The 21,107-nt window shown below is 41.6% G+C and overlaps 2 protein-coding genes across 4 annotated transcripts in view; one reads left to right on the forward strand and one right to left on the reverse strand.

The window, feature by feature from the left end:
• The window catches only part of MFSD6 (major facilitator superfamily domain containing 6), a 91,846-nt gene that overhangs the window by 43,706 nt on the left and 27,033 nt on the right, over nt 1-21,107 (forward strand). For both annotated transcript variants that reach the window (XM_055290032.2, XM_055290029.2), the window contains exon 3: nt 16,046-16,143. In XM_055290032.2, the coding sequence (XP_055146007.1) occupies nt 16,046-16,143 (98 nt within the window). The remainder of the gene's footprint in view (nt 1-16,045; nt 16,144-21,107) is intronic.
• The window catches only part of NEMP2 (nuclear envelope integral membrane protein 2), a 91,268-nt gene that overhangs the window by 9,673 nt on the left and 60,488 nt on the right, over nt 1-21,107 (reverse strand). Inside the window, exon 9 of one of the 2 annotated variants that reach the window (XM_055290044.2) lies at nt 130-1,542. The exons of the other annotated variant lie outside the window; for it this stretch is intronic. Coding sequence (XP_055146019.1) covers nt 1,539-1,542 — 4 coding nt within the window. The 3' untranslated portion in view covers nt 130-1,538. Of the gene's footprint in view, nt 1-129; nt 1,543-21,107 lie in introns of those variants that run through there. 2 annotated transcript variants of the gene reach the window in all.

Consider the following 21,107-nt stretch of genomic DNA (forward strand, 5'->3'; position numbering starts at 1 on the left):
AATATATTTCACAGAGAAGATTCTTGTATCTTTTATAGGGAAAATGTTTGTGTTCAATTTCCTAATTAGACTACATCAGTCCTTGTTTTAGTTTCCAGATCACCAGTAAAATTATTGTAGGCCTCGCAATTTATAGTTTTAACAAATATTTTTATTGTTACAATAATCTTAGAAAACAGTTGTTTTATTACATCCATTTTACAATGGCTTAATGAGAGCCTGATACCCTCCATTGGTGGAAATATCAAATTAACTCCTTGTGGTCCTGGGATAGAGTACCTGAGAGCCTGCAGCCACGGTTCATGGAGCCCCTGGGGAGGTTTCCAATTGTGTTAGAGAGTGAAGGTATTAAAGATAGAGATGAGAAGCATTTTTCTGTGGACTGAATGGTGTCCCCCACCTCCTTTATATATTCAAGTCCTGACCCCCAATGTGATGCTGTTTAGAGATGGGATCTTTGGGAGGTAATGAAGTTTAGAGGTCATGAGAGTGGGGCCCTCATAATGGGGTTAGTGCCCTTATAAGAATACATGCTAGAGAGGTTGCTTGTGTACAACTCTTTTTCTCTTTCTTTACCCTTCCCTCTTCCCCTCTGCCACCCTCCCTCTACCATATGAGGACACTGTAAGAAGGTGGTCATCTACAAGCCAGGAAGAGACCCCTCACCAGAATCCAGACATGCTGGTATCCTATTCTCAGATTTCCAGCTCCAGAACCATAAGAAATAAATGTCTATTGCCTAACCCACCAGTTTATGGCATATTGTCATGGCAGCCCCAGCAAATTAATACATGTGTCTAAATAGAGCAAGGAGAGCCTGAGGCAAGTATAGAGGGATGGGATCCCCAAAGATTCTAAGAGTCAGAAGACACTAGAACAGGGACCTATGGCCTAACATAGTGGGATGATGGTAGGAGTGGGTCCGGCAATGGCAGACTTGTATTTTTCTGTATGTATATGCGTTCCTGGTAGCATGTGTGTTGGTTAGCAGATCCACCATGCAAGCCTGGAAAGGAACAGATTTGCTTTTTGCCCAAAGTCCCTTCTGAGTGGTGGAGTTGGAGACTTTAGCCCAGGTTGTCTAGTTTATAACCCCATGCTTTTTTGTATATATTAGACACTAATATTGGTATCATCAAAATAGAGACTAGTATCATTGCTATTTTATTGCTATTTTATTACTATTTATTAAGTTACTATTAATTACTATGACTTTCATTACTATTACTATTAAGTTATTCATAGCTCTATTAATTAAATTTTATTAGAAATCTAACATGTTTCAAATATAGGTATAATATTACAACATCTTTGTGAGACAAGATTTTAAGGTTAAGTGATCACTACTTTTTGTGTGTATGAAAGAAAGCACCTTCTAAATTTCCCTGAAAGGTTTCTGATCCGGCTGGGGGAGGTTCTGCTGGCCATGGGAAGGGCACAGGATTTGACAGCAGAAGACCTGGTTGAGTCTTGCTTCTGCAGTTTGTTGATCTGCACAACCCTGGCAACTTGGTGAACCTTTCAGGGCCTTGGTTTCATCAGCTGTAAAGGAGGATTAATAACAACGCTTATCCTTCCTATTTCAGAAGATTATTGGCAGAAATACATGAGATATGATGTGGAAAAAAGTGCTTAAAAATTGGAGAACATTATAGAATTGTTAGTATGGAGGGTGGGCACGGTGCAGGGGCATCGTGCGGAGGTCTCAGAGATTGCTGGAACTGATGCCCTTACTTTTTTTTTTGTGACTCGTGTCACAAAAGAAAGGACACGAGTGGTTGGAAAAAACTATATCAGTTACAGTTCCTCATTTAAAAACAGAATAGAGCAAAATTTCTAGCCATAAAAGTTCAAGTTGACAGGTTTGATGTAGGAAGGAGTTTATTGTAATTGTATTTACTCTGCTTTTTTTTATTTTTTTTGAGACTGAGTCTCACTCTGTCACCCAGGCTGAAGTGCAGCAGCATGATCTCGGCTCACTGCAACCTCTGCCTCCCGGGTTCAAGCATTTCTCCTGTGTCAGCCTTCCTTGTAGCTGGGATTATAGGCATGCATCACCATGCCCAGCTAATTTTTATACTTTTAGTAGAGATGGGGTTTCACCATGTTGGTCAGGCTGGTCTCGAACTCCTGACCTCAGGTGATCTACCCACCTCAGCCTCCCAAAGTGTTAGGATTACAGGCTTGAGCCACTGTGCCTGGCCTGCTCTACTTTTTTCCTTACTTGAAAAATCCATGACTTAAATTTCACTTCAGACAGAGAAGGTGTTTAGCATTGTGAGTGGGAACTGCATTGACTTCAGTCTGAGTGCTAGTGAATGTTCAGGAATGACAGAGAGGGAGATGACCCTAAAGCCAGTGATGCCTCTGGCCTGGCTCCGACTCTTCGTTGTGAGATCTGTGGAGCCGCATCAGGAATTGAGGAATGGAAAAGATCGGGGCTCCTTTCAACCTGCTGGTGATACGAGCCCCACTCTGGGAACTCCCTGGCTGCTCTAGGAACCTGCAGGGCTGATGGCATTGCCTAAGCCCAAGAGAGAGACTCTGGACAGCCCTGTCCCTGCCATTCTCTCTGTGGCCTGTTCACACCCCTCTCCTTTCACAATCCTGTGTATGGTGCCCCACCCCCCACAAGGCAAGCATCCACTTCTGATTATTTAGTTTCAAAGTCTGCCTGCTTGATGCAGCTCACGTCCAGCTGCAGGTAAGAGGTGGAAACCTTGGCTCACCCCTCGTCCTGCCTCAGCATCAATACCTGCAGTTTCTGTGGCTACCTCAGCAGAAATGATCTTTCAGCGCATTTCTTCTCATAACACAGAATTTCGCTTCCGGGTAAGCGTTTCTCCTGTGACCAGGATATTGGGCAGCTGTTGAGTGGCATTTGCTTTTCTCCTTTCCTCTACCCCAGTCTTCCCAATGACTCATCAAAGTTTAAAATGTCAACTGTCTTCTGATGCCAACATAAACATTCATCCAGCTTCCTTAATCCGAGCGCACAGCTGAGTTCAGAAGTCTATCTACACTAGCACTGCTAGTCCGTTTCTTATGGTCCAATCCAGAGGTATTTCCTCAAGCCCTTGTCTAGGTTTGATTTCACATAGGGAGCTTGGAGTGTGGAAAACAGCACATTGCTGTTACCTACTGAAAGAGCACAGTCTGGCAGGGGGATGGGGACCTTGACCTTCCACTAGCCAACCGACTTTGTGGCCCCGGTCCACCCCTGTGGCCCCCTCCTTCCTTGTCTCTGTGAAAAGAGCGAGCTGGATGCTATGGCTCCTTTCAGTTCTGACTCTAATGATCTAACTTTCTTCTTTGGCTGGTTTTAGTATGTGAAAAAAAAACCACCTAGCAGACCCCACTTCTTCCTGTTGGCCCCCTACCCCCAGGACTCAGACTGAGTGGTTTTTGCTGACAAGTCAAAAATGTGCACAAAGCCATTCAAACAGACCATCTAGCTAGTGATAGGGGATGTGTTTTATGATAACAATTGCTGGGATCTACATAGAGAATTTTATTTCCTTGAAGCCAATTGACCTGAATGGAAGTTAGGACCCCAAATCTCAGACACTTCTGCATGTACTGGCTCAGGCAGAATTTGTAAAAGATGTAGCTGTTCTCACTGAAATATTTGCATTTAATTTAATGGTAGCTTACATATTTGCACAGTGTTTTGCAGTTTTTCTTTACATGCTTGTTTAATCATTTCAGAACTCTGTAGTATAACCAAAGCAGTTATGACCACTCCTGAGAAAGTCCACCTCAACTATGCATGTGCCCTGGATGCCACCACCTCGGCCAATGTGCAGCATATGCCCCACCATGCTGCCCATTTTAAAACCAGATTAATTAGCACTGTTTGTAGAAGGTTTTCATTTGACCTCAACCACTGGAAAAGCAAATAGCAATTCATGAAATAAAGTAAATGAGTAAATATGGTCAGATTAGGTTGTACAAAATGCGAAGAGTCCTCCTCTAAGGATACAGCCTCACTCTGACTGTCGAGGCCCGGGGAAGCTGCCAGCGGTGTCACACACTCTGTTGCCAGTCTAGGGAGGGAAATGGCTCTGGAAAAAAATACTGGCATTCTTTACTCAAGTTTGCTTGATGTTGGAGTTGTAAGTGACTTCGAAGGGCATTTTAATGGGCTGAATTGTGGCCCCTGAAGATTCATACGTTGAGGTCCTAACCCACAGTACCTCAGAGTGTGACCATATTTAAAGTTAGGGTCTTTAAGGAGGTCACGAAATTAAAATCAGGTCATTAGGGTCAGCCCTCATCTGTTATGAGCAGTGTCCTCGTGAGAAGAGATTGGGGCCACAGATAGGCACAAGGGAAGATAGGAGATGACACAGGGAGAGGATGACTTGTCTGTAAGCCAACGAGAGGGGCCCTGGAGAAACCAACATTGCCAACACCTTGATATTGGACTTTTGGCTCCCAGAACTGTGAGAAAATAAATTTCTGTTGTTGAAGCCACCCAGTCTGTGGTATTTGTTACAGCAGCCTTAGCAAACTAATACAGTCCCGTAGGCCTAGCTTCACCCCAGTTTTAGATTCCCTTCCCCCGAGTGCTCGACAGATGGTTATTAGCCTTTGCTTGACCATTTCTAGAGATATGGAACTTCCTATCTCCAAAGGCAGTGGAGGTCAGTTGAGACTCTTTCAGTGGAAGTGGCAAAAAACCTTACCCAGAGCAGCTGAAGTAAAATGGGGACTGTATTGTCCAGTTGAGAAGTCCAGCAAATGACCGGAGGTGTAGCTTTAACCAGGTCTCAGATGACACGATCAGAACCTGCATCTCTCCCTCTATTAGCTCTGTCTCCTTTTGGACAGACTTACTCATCAGGCCTGTGCCAGAGGTCCCAGGCAGCTCTAGGATCAAGTTCAGCTGAGAACAGAGAATCATGCTCTACCCTAGTTTCTGCTTAGCAGAAGGTAAAACAACAACATCTGTTGTACCGACTGCTCCCAAGTCTGATGTAGAGAGTGGGTCCATCCCCTCTTCAGTAGAAAAGCCCTTCCCATCCTTGAGTCTCACCTGCAGCTTTGCTTCTCCAACTCCCTAGGGGTTTCTCCCAGAACATCCTATCCAAGACTCCTTTTTTCCTCCCTCCGTATTCTGGCTCCTTTCTCTTTTGTTTTTGTCGGTGATCTCTTAAAATGTGATGCCCTTAACTGTACCCATTCCTGCTGTGTCTGGCCACAGTCAGGAATAGCAGGATTAGTATCTGCTTTTGATTTGGTCATGACATTCCTTCAACCTGAGTTTTGATGAACTTGTTCAGCTTCGTCAAATTTAGCTTAGGGTCAGGTAAAACTCTTGAGGCCTTTTTAAAATTAACTGCTATGCCAAATGTCAGTGATTCTTCTCAGGAAATTACAGTGTTTGTGTCATATGTATACCTTAAGCCATATCCCAGGAAATTTTTAAACAAAATTGTGGGGTATGTGTGTGTGTATATGTTCAGTCATTTGACTAAATAGAAAAATATAACAACAAAACAACATACTGTGTCTTCTAAGTGGTTGGGTTCCATTAATCAAGGTTCTATTTTGTTTTAAACATCTCTAGTTTTCTACCTGGAGATACATACAACTTAAGAAAAAAACAGATAAACTAAAATAACAATGGAGAGATGTAAACGTGGTCACAGCACAGTGACCAGCACAGTGATCCTGCTGATGGTGACCATAGTTACACTCTTAGCTTATCAGTCGTTTTAGAGGGAAGAATCTGAACACAACAGAATGATTTCTGGCTAGTAGAGACTCAGACCCAAACTACTTTTACCTTTTCTCTTTCTAGCAGAAACAATAGAAGGAAGTATTAGTAGCTGCAGAAAACATACACAGCTAAATATTATTTCTAATTCACTCTCTGACATACAGTGTGATTCTTATGCTCTGTTCTACAAGGATGGGTCAGTGGCCAGCCATACCTGCTGGCTGATAGAAGCTTAGTGGCTCCCAGGATCTCCTTGGTGGTCCCTTCAGCTATGATGTGGGACTACCACTGACTCTGAGCTTTGTGGCTTGTATCCTAGCTCTTACTCTTCTGGTGAGATAGGCTTGTGGTGAGCAGAACCCTGTTATCTGCTCAGCGCATGTGCTGAAGTTCCATTGCACAGTGCTTCAGGATGCTCCAAATAAACAAACTGTAATCAGCTACTCATTGAGCTATTTATTGTTTGTCCACATAAATGAAAATATTTATTTTCAACCATAGCCTGTTAATGATAGTCAAAAATGTTGCAGAATATAGACATCTATTTTTTAAATATATTTCTAGGCCTGTTTTTTAAGTCCATTCATTCTTTCACATACCCATCACTTATTCCTATACCATAATCAGATATCTTAAGCATAAACACGCTCGCGTATGCACACACGTATAATATGTGCATAGTGTATATCCGTAGCACTTAACATAGAGTATGTTCAATAAGTATTTGTTAATTGATATTCTATTTGAAGTATTCATATTTTCTCTTCAGTTCAGGACTATTTACTGAGTACCTGGTATGTGTCAAGCATTGGGGATAAAACTGAGCCAGCATAATATGAAAGTCCTCACCCTGCATGGAGAATGCAGTCAGGTTGTAGGTGCACTGTTACAACCAAGATAAGTGTTGTGAGGAGAGGCACGTGATGCTGCAATCACATATTAAAGGGAATGGACCAGGCATGAGATGGAGCTGGGTGAAAGCTGAAGAATATCAAGACACAGAGACAGGTGGGGATGGTGGCCGAGTGAGTTCATTTGTCATCCCTGTGAGTGGGAGGACTGAGAGCTAGGCAGTGTTGTGCCAGACAAGGTGACAAGGAAAGATGTTTTATAATAGAATCTTCTTTATATCAGTAATTTTGATGCAGACGTTCCTACTGTGTTACATAGACTTTCTGATGATCCATGCAGCTCTTGAAGCAAACAAGCACTCTTGTTAAGTCCGACACAGAACACCATTTCTTTGTCCAGGAAGAAAATGATTATGGCAACACTATTTCCTATGTCTTTCTTAACTATTTAGACAACTACATGGTTTACCCACACCCAATCTCCCAAGAGTTTCAAAAGAAAGGAATAATTTAAATATGAACTTAGCTAGAATGTTGTATGGTTTTGAAGCCAAAATAGAAACCCAGACAGTGATCCCTTCAGGTTGAGAACCATGGGTCAGACATCACACATCATTTAATGTGTCTGTTTATACTGCATGAAACACAGTGACTTGATGTCTGTTCATTCTTTGAGAAAGTAGACATGCACTTGGAAAAACATTCAAAAGGTATTTAGTAAAGTCTCTCTCCCACCCCTTGGGCAGTCCCCCAATTCCTCTCCTTAGAGACCATCCATTATACGAGGCTCTAGTGTTGTATCCTTTTATAGATATTCTGTTCATGTGTAAGTATGTAGCTTTATGTGTCACTTCCTTTTTCTGACATAAATATTACAATACTATACTTAATATTCTGCAATGTCTTTAAATGCCAAACAGTTCTGGAGGCTGGGAAGTGCAAGATCAAAGTGTTGGCAGGTTCGGTGACTGGTAAAGGCCTCGTTCTCTGCCTCCCAGATAGCGCCTTGAATGCTGTGTTCTCTCATGGCAGAAGGCAGAAGGGCAGAAGGGGGAAACAGCTCCCTCACACCTCTTTTACCCACTCACGAGGGCTCCACTCTCATTCTTAATCACCTCCTTCATGCTGTCATCACATTGGTGAATAAGTTTCAACATATGAATTTTGGAGGGTATACAGACATTTAAACTGCAGTATCTACAATCTATGATTTCTACCAGTTTTAATTTTTTTTTAGTGTGGAACATGAACCTTAATATACTTTCAGAACAATCTGAGAGCAGAAGTCTTTTAATTTAAAAATTTAAAGGTTGCCTTTCCCATGCCTAATTTGACAGTAGTTTTTTCCCCACCATTTAAATCTTTATTATTATGTGATTATTAAAAAGTACATAACTCACTATACAAACTCAAAATCTACAGAAATATACTCCTTAGGCAATGAAGGGCCCTGTCATTGCAGATTTCCAGGATGATCATTGTTCATGATTTGCTGTCTGTCTCCTTCTTGGTTTGTTTTTGTATTAATATAATGTGAATATGGATATTAATTGATTCCATATTGAATACACCTACAGACATTTTATGGAGAAATGGGAACAGAATAACCATTGTTTTAAGAGATTTACCTCATGGTTCTCAACAGGGGCCATTTAAAAATGTGCATAGGACAAATTTTAGTGTTTCAGACACTGGCATTTAGCACCCAAGGGTCAGGGATTTTAAATATCCCACAGTGAATGGTAGATCCCACACAATAAAGAATTGCACCATCCAAAATGATAGTAGCTTGTTGAGAAATACTGTTTTCATGAGAATAATGCTTCCTTTTGCCCTCATATTTTATCAGTTTACATAAGATTATATTAAATGATGTTATAGATTCATGGAATGCCTGAGCAAGGCAGGCTCTTTTTGAGTACAAAGAGAAGAAGACATAGCCATTGTCTCCCAGGGTCTCAGTCTTCGGTGTGCAACAGACTGTGATGAGTCCTCTAATGGAAACAAAGAGTGTAGCAGGGGAACGGGGGGGATAGGAGGACTAATTATACCTGGAGACATCTTGGGAGGCTTCTTGGAAGGGATGATCCCCTTCAACAGTGGGACTCTCAAAATCAGAGGTACCAGTGCCCCAAGTCATATCTTGGAAAAAGGGAGAGAGATGCTGTCAGCCCTGCTACTTCTAGGTAAGCACTTCGTCTGAACATGAGCTGTGGCAGCTCCTGCCTGTTGCTCAGGTCACTGATTCTGTGGCCTTGTCTCCTCTCCTCTCTGGCCACTCTTGCTACCATTCTAGCATTAGAGGAGGGTACCATGATGTAACTCAGGCCACCTTCTTGGGATGGGAATCCCAAGGAATGCCAGCTGTGATTCTTTCAAACCAGCCAGTCCTGGAGTGGGACACAGGATGCAGGAGATGCCATGGAGAGGACAAAAAAAGGGGAGAGAAGACAAGAGATTCCAGACAGTTACAGCAAAACCCTATTCTACTAGTCAGGGACACAGAAATCCTGGCAAGATATCCACAGTAACATTATATCATGGAAGATAGCTGGGAGGAGGCGGACAGTTATGAGAAAACAAATTTTCTAGACTAAGATTTAATTCTTTCAAGGCCTGTCCTTTATATTTTAATTATTTTCTAAAGAGTTTGGATATATATTTTCTTACTCTCTTAAACTGACAATAGAGAACGTCATCTTACTCAGGTCAAAAGTGTGAATCAGTGATTATGTAGAAATAAGCTTCATTCCTGGGGAGGAGGGTACATCAAGTGCTTGCGCTGAGCACAGGAGTCTCCACTCTAATCAGCAGCTGATGTCTCCCCACTCTGCCTACTCTAGGAAGACATCTATAACAATTCTGAAAAAAAATTTTTTTAGGGACAAGTTTATATAGAACATAAAAGAATAATCTGGGGCCAGGTGGATGGCTCATGCCTGTAATCCCAGCAACTTTGGGAGGCTGAGATAGGAGGATTGCTTGAGCCCAGGAGTTCATGACCAGCCTGGGCAACACAGTGAGACTTTGTGTCTACTAAAAATCAAAAGTTAGCTTGGCATGATGGTGCACACCTGTAGTCCCAGCTACTTGCGGGGCTGAGGTGGGAGGATCACCTAGGCTCTGGTGGTCAAGGCTGTATTGAGCTGTGATGATGCTACTGTGCTCCAGCCTGAGTAACAGAGCAAGACCCTGTCTCAAAAATAAATAAATAAATAAAATAAAAATAAAAAATCTGAGAACGATGGAGCCCAATCTAAGGGTGCACCATATACTGTCTACCATACAGAAAACTTAATCCAGTTCACATATGAGGCAGACTGTAGACTGTGCAGTAGGGATCTGGTGTCAACAACCAGTTCTTTTCATTAGGAAATCTAGTAAAAACTCTAGCCAGGTATAGCTGAGGAAATTGCCCAAGTGGTCTGTGACCTGTTTGAAACATTGCTTTTTGAATCTTGGTTTGTTGCTGGTCTGTCTTCATCTCCCACCCTGGCCTCGAGCAACCTTGTATGCATTGGTGTGCGTGCATCTTTGTGTGAGGGCTTGCAACACACATTGTAGACAATTGTCAGTCTAACTGCAAATACTGAACTTCCAAGTGATAAAAAACAATCTTCATCTGGGGTCTTTCATTTGTATCCAGTGTATTATTATAATTATTTTGGAAAGTTTTGTTTCTCTGCCAGGGGCTTTGCAAAATGCCTGTTGCCATCAGTCATTAGGTGAATATGGGTTCTCTGGTGGTGCTGCTCTTTTGTGTCTCAGATCTGGGCATTGTAGGATAACTCCACTTAGGTCTTTCTTTGCTGCTCACACCCTGTGTTGTTTCTGGAGTAATACCCAGACTGTATCTGGACTGGAAAAGTTCACTTCTTTCTTCAAAAATCCTTAGACTGTAATCCTTCTTGTGTCTTTCAATCACCATGTCTGGCCACAGATGCTTGAGATTCTACGGTGAACCCCTGTTCGCTTTGTTTCCTCTGCCTGTGATGCTCTTTCTGCCCTCTTTGGCCAACCACTTCTAACTCAGGTGGCCTTTGGCCAACCACTTGCCTCAACCCCCAGAGTTAGCTAAGGGTCTCTCCTGTGTGGTCCCATTGCACTCTTTGGATATCTCTTAATGTATTATATTTAACTTATTTGTTTATGTGTTTGTCTCCCCCACTAGGCTGTAAGTCCCTTGAAGACAAGGTAGATTTCCTCTTCATTTTTACTCCCCTCACAGTACAAGGTAGATAGTGGCATCTTCATAAATGTTTATTGAGCAAAATTTATGTTCATTGTGGTTTTTAGTGGCTCTTGGTGGGGTGGGGGAGGGTGGATTTAGCCATATTATAGTTGGTTAAATTTAGAAAAGTAGGGTCTCACAACTAACTACACTGTTAGGAATTACAGAATGACTCATAATTCATTGTATCTATATCTTGAACACTCTTGAAAAAAATACCAGTTTTATTATAAGATAACCACAAATCAGCTTAAACTGCTAATACTGTGAATTGTGCTTATATAAGAAATTAGAATCTATAACAATTTTTTTCTCCTACTCTTGTAGTTTGCTCAAATACAGGATAAAAATGACTGGCAGATGATTTGAGTTTTCCACAGTGTAGTGTTTTCTCCGGCATCATTTGCTTCTTATCATAAATTGTGTTCCTCTTTATAGATAACTTCAGTTTACCAACCACCTGTTCTAAAATTGCCTTTGTTTCTTGTCTATTTTTATTACTACTGACTTCCTGTTCTGAAATAGGACAGTCATGTTGTTTTTGAGTTTTATCATTATAGGTGTTCAGTAGGTATCTGTATCTTGTGGAGAGACTTTTTTTTTCAGTATCTTGTATTTCCAGACATCAGTGCCCATAAGATTACTGATTATACATCAGTAATCTTATGTATAATCTTATGTAAAAAAATTCTAGGACCCTGAACATGTGCTCATATTCAGCATAAAAAAGAATTTGATTGTCTAGAAAATGATCCAGTAAAATATGCTTTAAATTCCTTTATATTAGCAAATCCCTAACTTTATTAGAGTGAATGTGTTCATTTGCTTGGGTTACCATAACAAAGTACCACAGTCTGGGTGGCTTAAAAAACAGAAGTTTATCGCCGGGCGTGGTGGCTCACACCTATAATCCCAGCACTTTGGGAGGCCAAGGCAGGTGGATCACTTTAGGTTTGGAGTTCAAGACCAGCCTGGCCAACATATTGAAACCCCGTCTCTACTAAAAATACAAAAATTAGCCGGGCATGGTAGCATGCACCTGTAATCTCAGCTACTTGGGAGGCTGAGGCAGGAGAATCGCTTGAATCCGGGAGGCGGAGGTTACAGCGAGCCAAGATCATGCCATTGCAAAAAACAAACAAACAAACCAACCCGGAAGTTTATTTCTTCACAGTTCTGGAGGCAAAAAGTCCAAGATCAATTGTCAATATGGTTGGTTACTTCCAAGGGCCTCTCTCTTTGGCTTAGGTTTTCTTCCAGAGTTTTTACTTCTTTCCTTGTGCCTGTTTGTGTTCTAATCTCTTCTTGTAAAAACACCAGTTATATTGGATTAGGACTTATCCATATGACATCATTTTACCTAATTACCTCTTCTAAGGCTCTATTTCCAAATACAGTCACATTTTGAGATACTGGGGGTCAGAATTTAAGACTTCTGCACATGAACTGGGGGAACACATGGTTCAGTCATAACAACGCACCATGGCAGTTTAAATATCCCATTCTGACACTGAAGTACTTTTCAGTGACTATTCAGTAAATATATGTGTACTTCTTTGCCTTTTCATAGATCCAAATTCTGTCTTTCTTTCTGCTCACAATTTTACCCCGGCTGATTTCTTGAAGCCACTGACTTCCTGAAAATGGTTGGTGAGGAAGGAATGCGAATGCTCTTGTCTTTTGGAATTCTGGGATAAAAGTTTTGTCAGAAACCAAAGAGTATTTATTTGGATAATTTTCTTTAAGATGACGATGATGATGATGATGACGATGATGATGATGATGATGATGATGAATCATTTATTGAGTGCTTATTTTGGGCAACTCATTGTGTCGTCGTTTTCACAACAAACCTACAGAATACATGTTTTTATCCCCGCTTGATATATGAGGAAACTGAGGCTCAGAGAGATGAAGTAAGCTTGACCTGGATACTTCTTATTTTGTGTTTTTTAGGGTACCTGTTTGCTCCTAAAGGACTATCAATTGTGAAAGTAGAAATGTGGGAAAGAAGTGAAGGCTATAACAAATTCATAACCACTCAGCTTGTTGGTGGCAATCTGAGACCTAAGGGTCCCAGAATTTGTGAACCAGTCACTCTAGTGACTGAATTCCATCTGGGGAGAGGTTTGAAGGCAAAGCACAATCTACCTCCTAAACTGGATCAATTGACACTGGGTTATTTTAAGCCAGGAGTTTTGGACTATGGCCTGGATTGAATTACGGTTGTCATGGCAACCCTGATTCAGAGGTGGGCTCAAAAGACAGCTTCAGGATAGACAATTTGTGAACACTAGGAAAGTGGATTACCAAAATTGTTTTATGATGGGATTATATGACAGTATTACTGGGGACAGCTTGGAATGAGTTAGACCACTGGTTCTCCACCCTGGCTCAGTAAGAGAACAACCTGGGGAACTTTCAAAAAGGCTGGGTTTCAACCATAGAGATCTTTATTGAGATAGGTGTGGGCCTCGGCATCTGTAGTTGTAAACAGTTACCAGAGTAAATCTGATGTCCAGCCAAGGTTAAGAATTAAGGAGCTGGCTCATGCCTGTAATTCCAGCATTTTGGGAGGCCGAGGTGGGCGGACCACCTGATGTCAGGAGTTTGAGACCAGCCTGGCCAACATGGCAAAACCCTGTCTCTACTAAAAATACAAAAATTAGCCGGGCATGGTAGCACATGCCTGTAATCCCAGCTAGTCAGGAGGCTGAGGCGGGAGAATTGCTTGAACCTGGGAGGCGGAGGTTTCAGTGAGCCGAGATCCTGCCGCTGCACCCTAGCCTCGGCAACAGAGCGAGACTCTGTCTCAAAAAAAGAAAAAGAATTGGCCAGGCGCGGAGGCTCACGCTTGTAATCCCAGCACTTTGGGAGGCCGAGGCGGGCGGATCACAAGGTCAGGAGATCGAGACCATGGTGAAACCCCGTCTCTACTAAAAATACAAAAAATTAGCCGGGCATGGTGATGGGCGCCTGTAGTCCCAGCTACTCGAAGAGGCTGAGCCAGGAGAATGGCGTGAACCTGGGAGGCGGAGCTTGCAGTGAGCCAAAATCGCACCATTGCACTCCAGCCTGGGTGACAGAGCGAGACTCCATCTCAAAAAAAAAAGAAAGAAAAAGAATTAAGGAGCGAGGCCAGGTCAGTGGCAAGCTGTGGCCCACTGACCAAATCTGGCCTGCTGCCTGTTTTTATATGGCCCGTGAACTAAGAATAATAGTTTCTACATGTTTAAATGGTTGAAAAAAAAATCACAAGAAGAATAAGATTTTGTGACACATGAAAATTATTTTATGAAGTTTGCATTTCAGTGTTCATAATTCAGCTCTCGTTGGAACATGGCCATGCTCATTCATTTACATATTGCCTGTGGCTGCTTTCATGCTACTGCAGCAGAGCTGAGGAGTTGCAACAGAGACCATGTAGCTCGTGAAGCCTAAACTGTTTAATGTGTGGTCCTTTATAGAAAAATGTTTGCTGACCCCTGAGTTAGGGTAAAGAGAGGCCACCCACAGGGCTGGCTTAGAATTTGTAAAAGGAGGCACAGGTTTGTGTAACTTGTGTGTTCATGTAGTATATTTTGCATTTTAATTTCCTGTGGCTTTTTTTTCCCTAGCAGAGGGAAATTGATGAATCTATAGCAAGTTTGTTCAATAAAATTTTCATTAAAGCAGATTGAAACATACTTTTCTCCTCAAAACACACAAGTACGAAGAACATAATGTCCATAGAACAAGATGACCCAGACTTTTTGTAATACTTCACTGAGAATCTGCTAAATCCCTCTAATATCTATTGCCTATTTCATCCTCACCCCTCAACCTTTTCTTTTCTTTTTTGTCTTTTCTTCATCTTTCTTTTCCATATGTGAGATTAGTGATAGCTGGGTGTCTGAGAGCATTTCCCTTTGTTGATTCAGTGTTGGGAAAAAGGGAACAGTGTTTATAGGAATGATTTTTTTTGTTGTTGTTGAGACAGGGTCTTGCTCTGTTTGCCAGGCTGGAGTGCAGTGGTGGGATTATGGCTCAGGGCAGCCTAGACCTCCCAGGCTCAAGGGATCCTCCTACCTCAGCCTCCCAAGTAGCTGGGACTATAGGTGTGCGCCACCAAGCCTGGCTAATTTTTTTTTTTTTTTTTTGGTAGAGACAGGGTCTCACTATGTTGCCTAGGCTGGTCTTGAACTCTTGGACGCAAGTGATCCTCCTGCCTCAGCCTCCCAGGGTGCTCAGATTACAGGCATGAGTCAATACACTCAGTCAGGAATGATTTTAACATAAAAAGCAAGATTAGGAAAATACCACTGATTGTCATGTTGGTTTATTTCTTTTACCTTTTACTTTTCATCAAATTGGATTCAGAAAACAGAGCATTAAGTTTAGGAAAATTAACAGAAAATAGAAAACAAGGGAGAAAGATAAATCCCTACCATTAGGGTGTATTTTGTGCAGAGAAGTAGCTACTGTTTGCTTCCAAACCAACCCATCCAGTTCAGAACGAGAGATTGAAACCTCACGCTTGGGTGCACCACTTTAGGCCTTTGCTTATTTTATTTCTACTTATACTTTTGGCAGCAGTAATGGTGGGGGTGAGAGAACCCAAGAGGTTGATGTATATTTATTAGTTTTGTAAACATATGATACCATGGATTTTTTAAAAGATGAACATGTATCCATTGAACTGATAGGAGAAACTATTTGATTTCCAAATAGTTTATAGTAGTTAGTGAATGATAGTTTTCATTGACCTTGAGAGTCTCCTTGTGAAACTGCTTGGTATCGTTGGGTGTTGTGAGCAAGGCGACATTCATGTTTACATATTCTCATTTTTATCCTTCTTTCCCCCATTGTAGTGAAGTGGCTACAATCCCAGGCATAGTTCTCCTACAGCCACCTGGAAGGAAGCCAGTAATGTCATTACAGATGGCAGTGTGCCCAGACTATCTTAAAAAAGCATCATCTCTGCTACAAATTAAGTTTCAGGAAGGGTGATGTTCGCTTTTATATTCACAAGCATTTTGAAAAGGCTGAGGGCAGATATGTTAGAAGCCATCTTCTTATTCCTAAATTCATGCTTAAATGTAATTGTCCTTCAGTTTTCCCACTCCTGAGTTTGGAGTCTGCTGGATGATGGGTGGTTTGGGGAAGGAAAAGGTAGGTAATATTTGTATGTTTTGTATGCATATTAGATTGTATATTAGGGCCTCAGTTTATTTTCCTTTGCTTTTTTTTTTTTTCTAGGGTTCTGTACATTGGCCTGGCCTGCAATACGGCTCGCTATATTTATATTTCCTACCTGGAGAATGCCTGGACTGTTCTCCCCATGGAAGTTCTTCAAGGTAAGTTAACAGCTGGGATTGAAATTATTTCTCTGCCTTCCCTGAGCTGTGGCTAAAAGCCCAGTGGCCTTCAGCATCTGCTTCTATAAAGGAAGGGCAGGCCTACTGTTTCATGTGATTTTGAAGTGGTTGTTAAGGAAGAGATGACATCAGGAGGGATGGTTCCTCGGTTACCTGAGTGCTGCTCTGTGTTCAGCCAAACAAAGCTGGACTTGACCCACACCCTTGTGATTAAACAAAGGAAGAGGAACTCTAGAATAAACTCGTGCACAACTATTAGACATGGACATCCAGGAGTGGTTTTAAGATATAAAAATATTTATCTTTTAAAGTTTTTGGTGTTCTTAATTTTGTAAGTTAACTATAGTTACTGAAAAAAGATTGTTGTCATAATTATTTTATCTCTTCAGTTATTTTTATCACATCTGGTGACTTATAACTAAAGCTTTATAGCCACACTGTTGTTTTCCCGTGAACTTTAAAAAATCTCTGCTCAAATGTCCTGCCCTGAGTTCTTCTCTTTGCTTCAGTGTACTGTTTCCCACAACTGAAAAAGTTTCTAGAAGGCTCTTGTCATGTAGCTGAAGAGTGCTGAAAAAATGGATTACTATTCAAAGCTCATCACCATGTTAGCTCATATAGTACGGACTACATCCTGAAGTCTTAATTGGCATCATGATTAAAATAAAGGTTCAGGACAAGATCGCTGGAGTTGAGTGACAGCCCAGGCTACTAAATCCTTAATTGCACTAAACAGTCTGTGATTATATACAATTTCATTAGCTTTATAGATTGCCATTATCATTTTCCCTTACCCGAAGGAGACAAATGCGGTATAATCAATGTGATTAATTGTCATGATGAAAGATTGAGAATTTCAATCTCTTAAGATGAAAGATTCATAATTATACATCTAAACAGAATGTACAAAATGCCAGCTCATTCATCAAATTCCATCATAACAATGAAAAAAGAACTTATCCTAATTGAAAGGAGATATAATTTATATTCACATTATAATTATAAAATTCAAGTATATATATATATATATACTTTAAGATGCTTTTCTCAGATTTGATGCAATGGTGTAGCTAGTGAAAGGAGATTTTGTTTACAAATATATAGAAAATGGAAACTTGGTCTTATAATAGGAAATTATTGTTTCTAATAATTAGAACTCTGGAAGAGTCTTGAGGGGAGGCACACATCTCAGCTTTGTGTCATTTAAGAATAACAGGAGGGTGGAGCCAAGATGGCCAAATAGGAACAGCTCCAGTCTACAGCTCCCAGCATGAGCGACACAGAAGACAGATGATTTCTGCATTTCCAAGTGAGGTACCAGGTTCATCTCACTGGGGATTGTCGACAGTGGGTGCAGGACAGTGGGTGCAGCACACCAAGTGTGAGCTGAAGCAGGGCGAGGCATCGCCTCACCCAGGAAGTGCAAGGGGTCAGGGAATTCCCTTTCCTAGCCAAGGAAAGGGGTGACAGACAGCACCTGGAAAATTGGGTCACTCCCACCCTAATACTGCGCTTTTCCAACGGTCTTAGCAAACAGCACACTAGGAGATTATATCCCGCACCTGGCTCGGAGGGTCCTACGCCCACGGAGCCTCACTCATTGCTAGCACAGCAGTCTGAGATCAAACTGCAAGGTGGCAGCGAGGCTGGGGGAGGGGCGCCCACCATTGGCCAGGCTTGAGTAGCTAAACAAAGCAGCTGGGAAGCACGAACTGGGTGGAGCCCACCGCAGCTCAAGGAGGCCTGCCTGCCTCAGTAGACTCCACCTCTGGGGGCAGGGCATAGCCGAGCAAAAGGAAGCAGAAACCTCTGCAGACTTAAATGTCCCTGTCTGACAGCTTTGAAGAGAGTAGTGGTTCTCCCATCACGCAGCTTGAGATCTGAGAATGGACAGACTGCCTCCTCAAGTGGGTCCCTGACCCCTGAGTAGCCTAACTGGGAGGCACCCCCCAGTAGGGGCAGACTGATACCTCACATGGCCGGGTACCCCTCTGAGACAAAACTTCCAGAGGAACGATCAGGCAGCAACATTTGCTGTTCACCAATATCTGCTGTTCTGCAGCCTCTGCTGCTGATACCCAGGCAAACAGGGTCTGAAGTGGACCTCCAGCAAACTCCAACAGACCTGCAGCTGAGGGTCCTGACTGTTAGAAGGAAAAGTAACAAACAGAAAGGACATCCACACCAAAACCCCGTATGTACGTCACCATCATCAAAGACCCAAGGTAGATAAAACCACAAAGATGGGAAAGAAACAGAGAAGAAAAACTGGAAACTCTAAAAATCAGAGAACCTCTCCTCCTCCAAAGGAACGCAGCTCCTCACCAGCAACAGAACAAAGCTAGATGGAGAATGACTTTGACGAGTTGAGAGAAGAAGGCTTCAGACAATCAAACTGCCCTGAGTTAAAGGAGGAAGTTCGAACCCATGGCAAAGAAGTTAAAAACCTTGAAAAAAGATTAGAAGAATGGCTAACTAGAATAACCAATGCAGAGAAGTCCTTAAAGGACCTGTTGGAGCTGAAAACCACGGGACGAGAACTAGGTGACGAATGCACAAGCCTTAGTAGCCGATTCGATCAACTGGAAGAAAGCTTATCAGTGATGGAAGAACAAATGAATGAAATGAAGCAAGAAGAGAAGTTTAGAGAAAAAGGAATAAGAAGAAACGAACAAAGCCTCCAAAAAATGTGGGACTATGTGAAAAGACCAAATCTACGTCTGATTGGTGTACCTGAAAGTGACAGGGAGAATGGAACCAAGTTGGAAAACACTCTGCAGGATATTATCCAGGAGAACTTCCCCAATCTAGCAAGACAGGCCAACATTCAAATTCAGGAAATACAGAGAACGCCACAAAGATACTCCTCGAGAAGAGCAACTCCAAGACACATAATTGTCAGATTCACCAAAGCTGAAATGAAGGAAGAAATGTTAAGGGCAGCCAGAGAGAAAGGTCAGGTAGCCCACAAAGGGAAGCCCATCAGACCAACAGCTGATCTCTTGGCAGAAACTCTACAAGACAAAAGAGAGTGGGGGCCAATATTCAACATCCTTAAAGAAAAGAATTTTCAACCCAGAATTTCACATCCAGCCAAACTAAGCTTTATAATGAAGGAGAAATAAAATACTTCACAGACAAGCAAATGCTGAGAGATTTTGTCACCACCAGGCCTTCCCTAAAAGAGCTCCTGAAGGAAGCACTAAACATAGAAAGGAACAACTGGTACCAGCCACTGCAAAAACATGCCAAATTGTAAAGACCATCGAGGCCAGGAAGAAACTGCATCAACTAACGAGCAAAATAACCAGCTAACATCATAATGACAGGATCAAATTCACAGATAACAATATTAACCTTAAATGTAAGTGGGCTAAATGCTCCAATTAAAATACACAGACTGGCAAATTGGATAAAGAGTCAAGACCCATCAGGGTGCTGTATTCAGGAAATCCATCTCATGTGCAGAGACACACATAGGCTCAGAATAAAGGGATAGAGGAAGATCTACCAAGCAAATGGAAAACAAAAAAAGCAGGGGTTGCAATCCTAGTCTCTGATAAAACAGACTTTAAACCAACAAAGATCAAAAGAGACAAGGCCATTACATAATGGTAAATGGATCAATTCAACAAGAAGAGCTAACTATCCTAAATATATATGCACCCAATACAAGAGCACCCAGATTCATAAAGCAAGTCCTTAGAGACCTACAAAGAGACTTAGACTCCCACACAATAATAATGGGAGACTTTTAACACCCCACTGTCAACATTAGACAGATCAACAAGACAGAAAGTCAACAAGGATATCCGGGAATTGAACTCAGCTCTGCACCAAGCAGACCTAATAGACATCTACAGAACTCTCCACCCCAAATCAACAGAATATACATTCTTTTCAGCACCACACCTATTCCAAAATTGACCACATAGTTGGAAGTAAAGCACTCCTCAGCAAATGTAAAAGAACAGAAATTATAACAAACTGTCTCTCAGACCACAGTGCAATCAAACTAGAACTCAGGATTAACAAACTCACTCAAAACCACTCAAGTACATGGAAACTGAACAACCTGCTCCTAAATGACTACTGGGTACATAACGAAATGAAGTCAGAAATAAAGATGTTCTTTGAAACCAACGAGAACAAAGACACAACACACCAGAATCTGGGACACATTCAAAGCAGTGTGTAGAGGGAAATTTATAGCACTAAATGCCCACAAGAGAAAGCAGGAAAGATCTAAAATTGACACCCTAACATCACAATTAAAAGAACTAGAGAAGCAAGAGCAAACACATTCAAAAGCTAGCAGAAGGCAAGAAATAACTAAGGTCAGAGCAGAAATGAAGGAAATAAAGACACAAAAAACCCTTCAAAAAAATCCATGAATCCAGGAGCTGGTTTTTTGAAAAGATCAACAAAATTGATAGACCGCTAGCAAGACTAATAAAGAAGAAAAGAGAGAAGAATCAAATAGATGCAATAAAAAATGATAAAGGGGATATCACCACCAATCCCACAGAAATACAAACTACCATCAGAGAATACTATAAACACCCCTATGCAAATAAACTTGAAAATCTAAACAAAATGGATGAATTCCTCGACACAAATAACCTCCCAACACTAAACCAGGAAGAAGTTGGATCTCTGAATAGACCAATAACAGGCTCTGAAATTGAGGCAGTAATTAATAGCTTACCAACCAAAAAAAGTCCAGGATCAGACGGATTCACAGCCAAATTCTACCAGAGGTACAAGGAGGAGCTGGTACCATTCCTTCTGAAACTATTCCAGTCCATAGAAAAAGAGGGAATCCTCCCTAACTCATTTTATGAGGCCAGCATCATCCTGATACCAAAGCCTGGCAGAGACACAACAAAAAAAGAGAATTTTAGACCAATATCCCTGATGAACATCAATGCAAAAATCCTCAA

Source organism: Symphalangus syndactylus, chromosome 8 (genome assembly GCF_028878055.3).
Source record: "Symphalangus syndactylus isolate Jambi chromosome 8, NHGRI_mSymSyn1-v2.1_pri, whole genome shotgun sequence".
NCBI classification, from domain to species: domain Eukaryota; kingdom Metazoa; phylum Chordata; class Mammalia; order Primates; family Hylobatidae; genus Symphalangus; species Symphalangus syndactylus.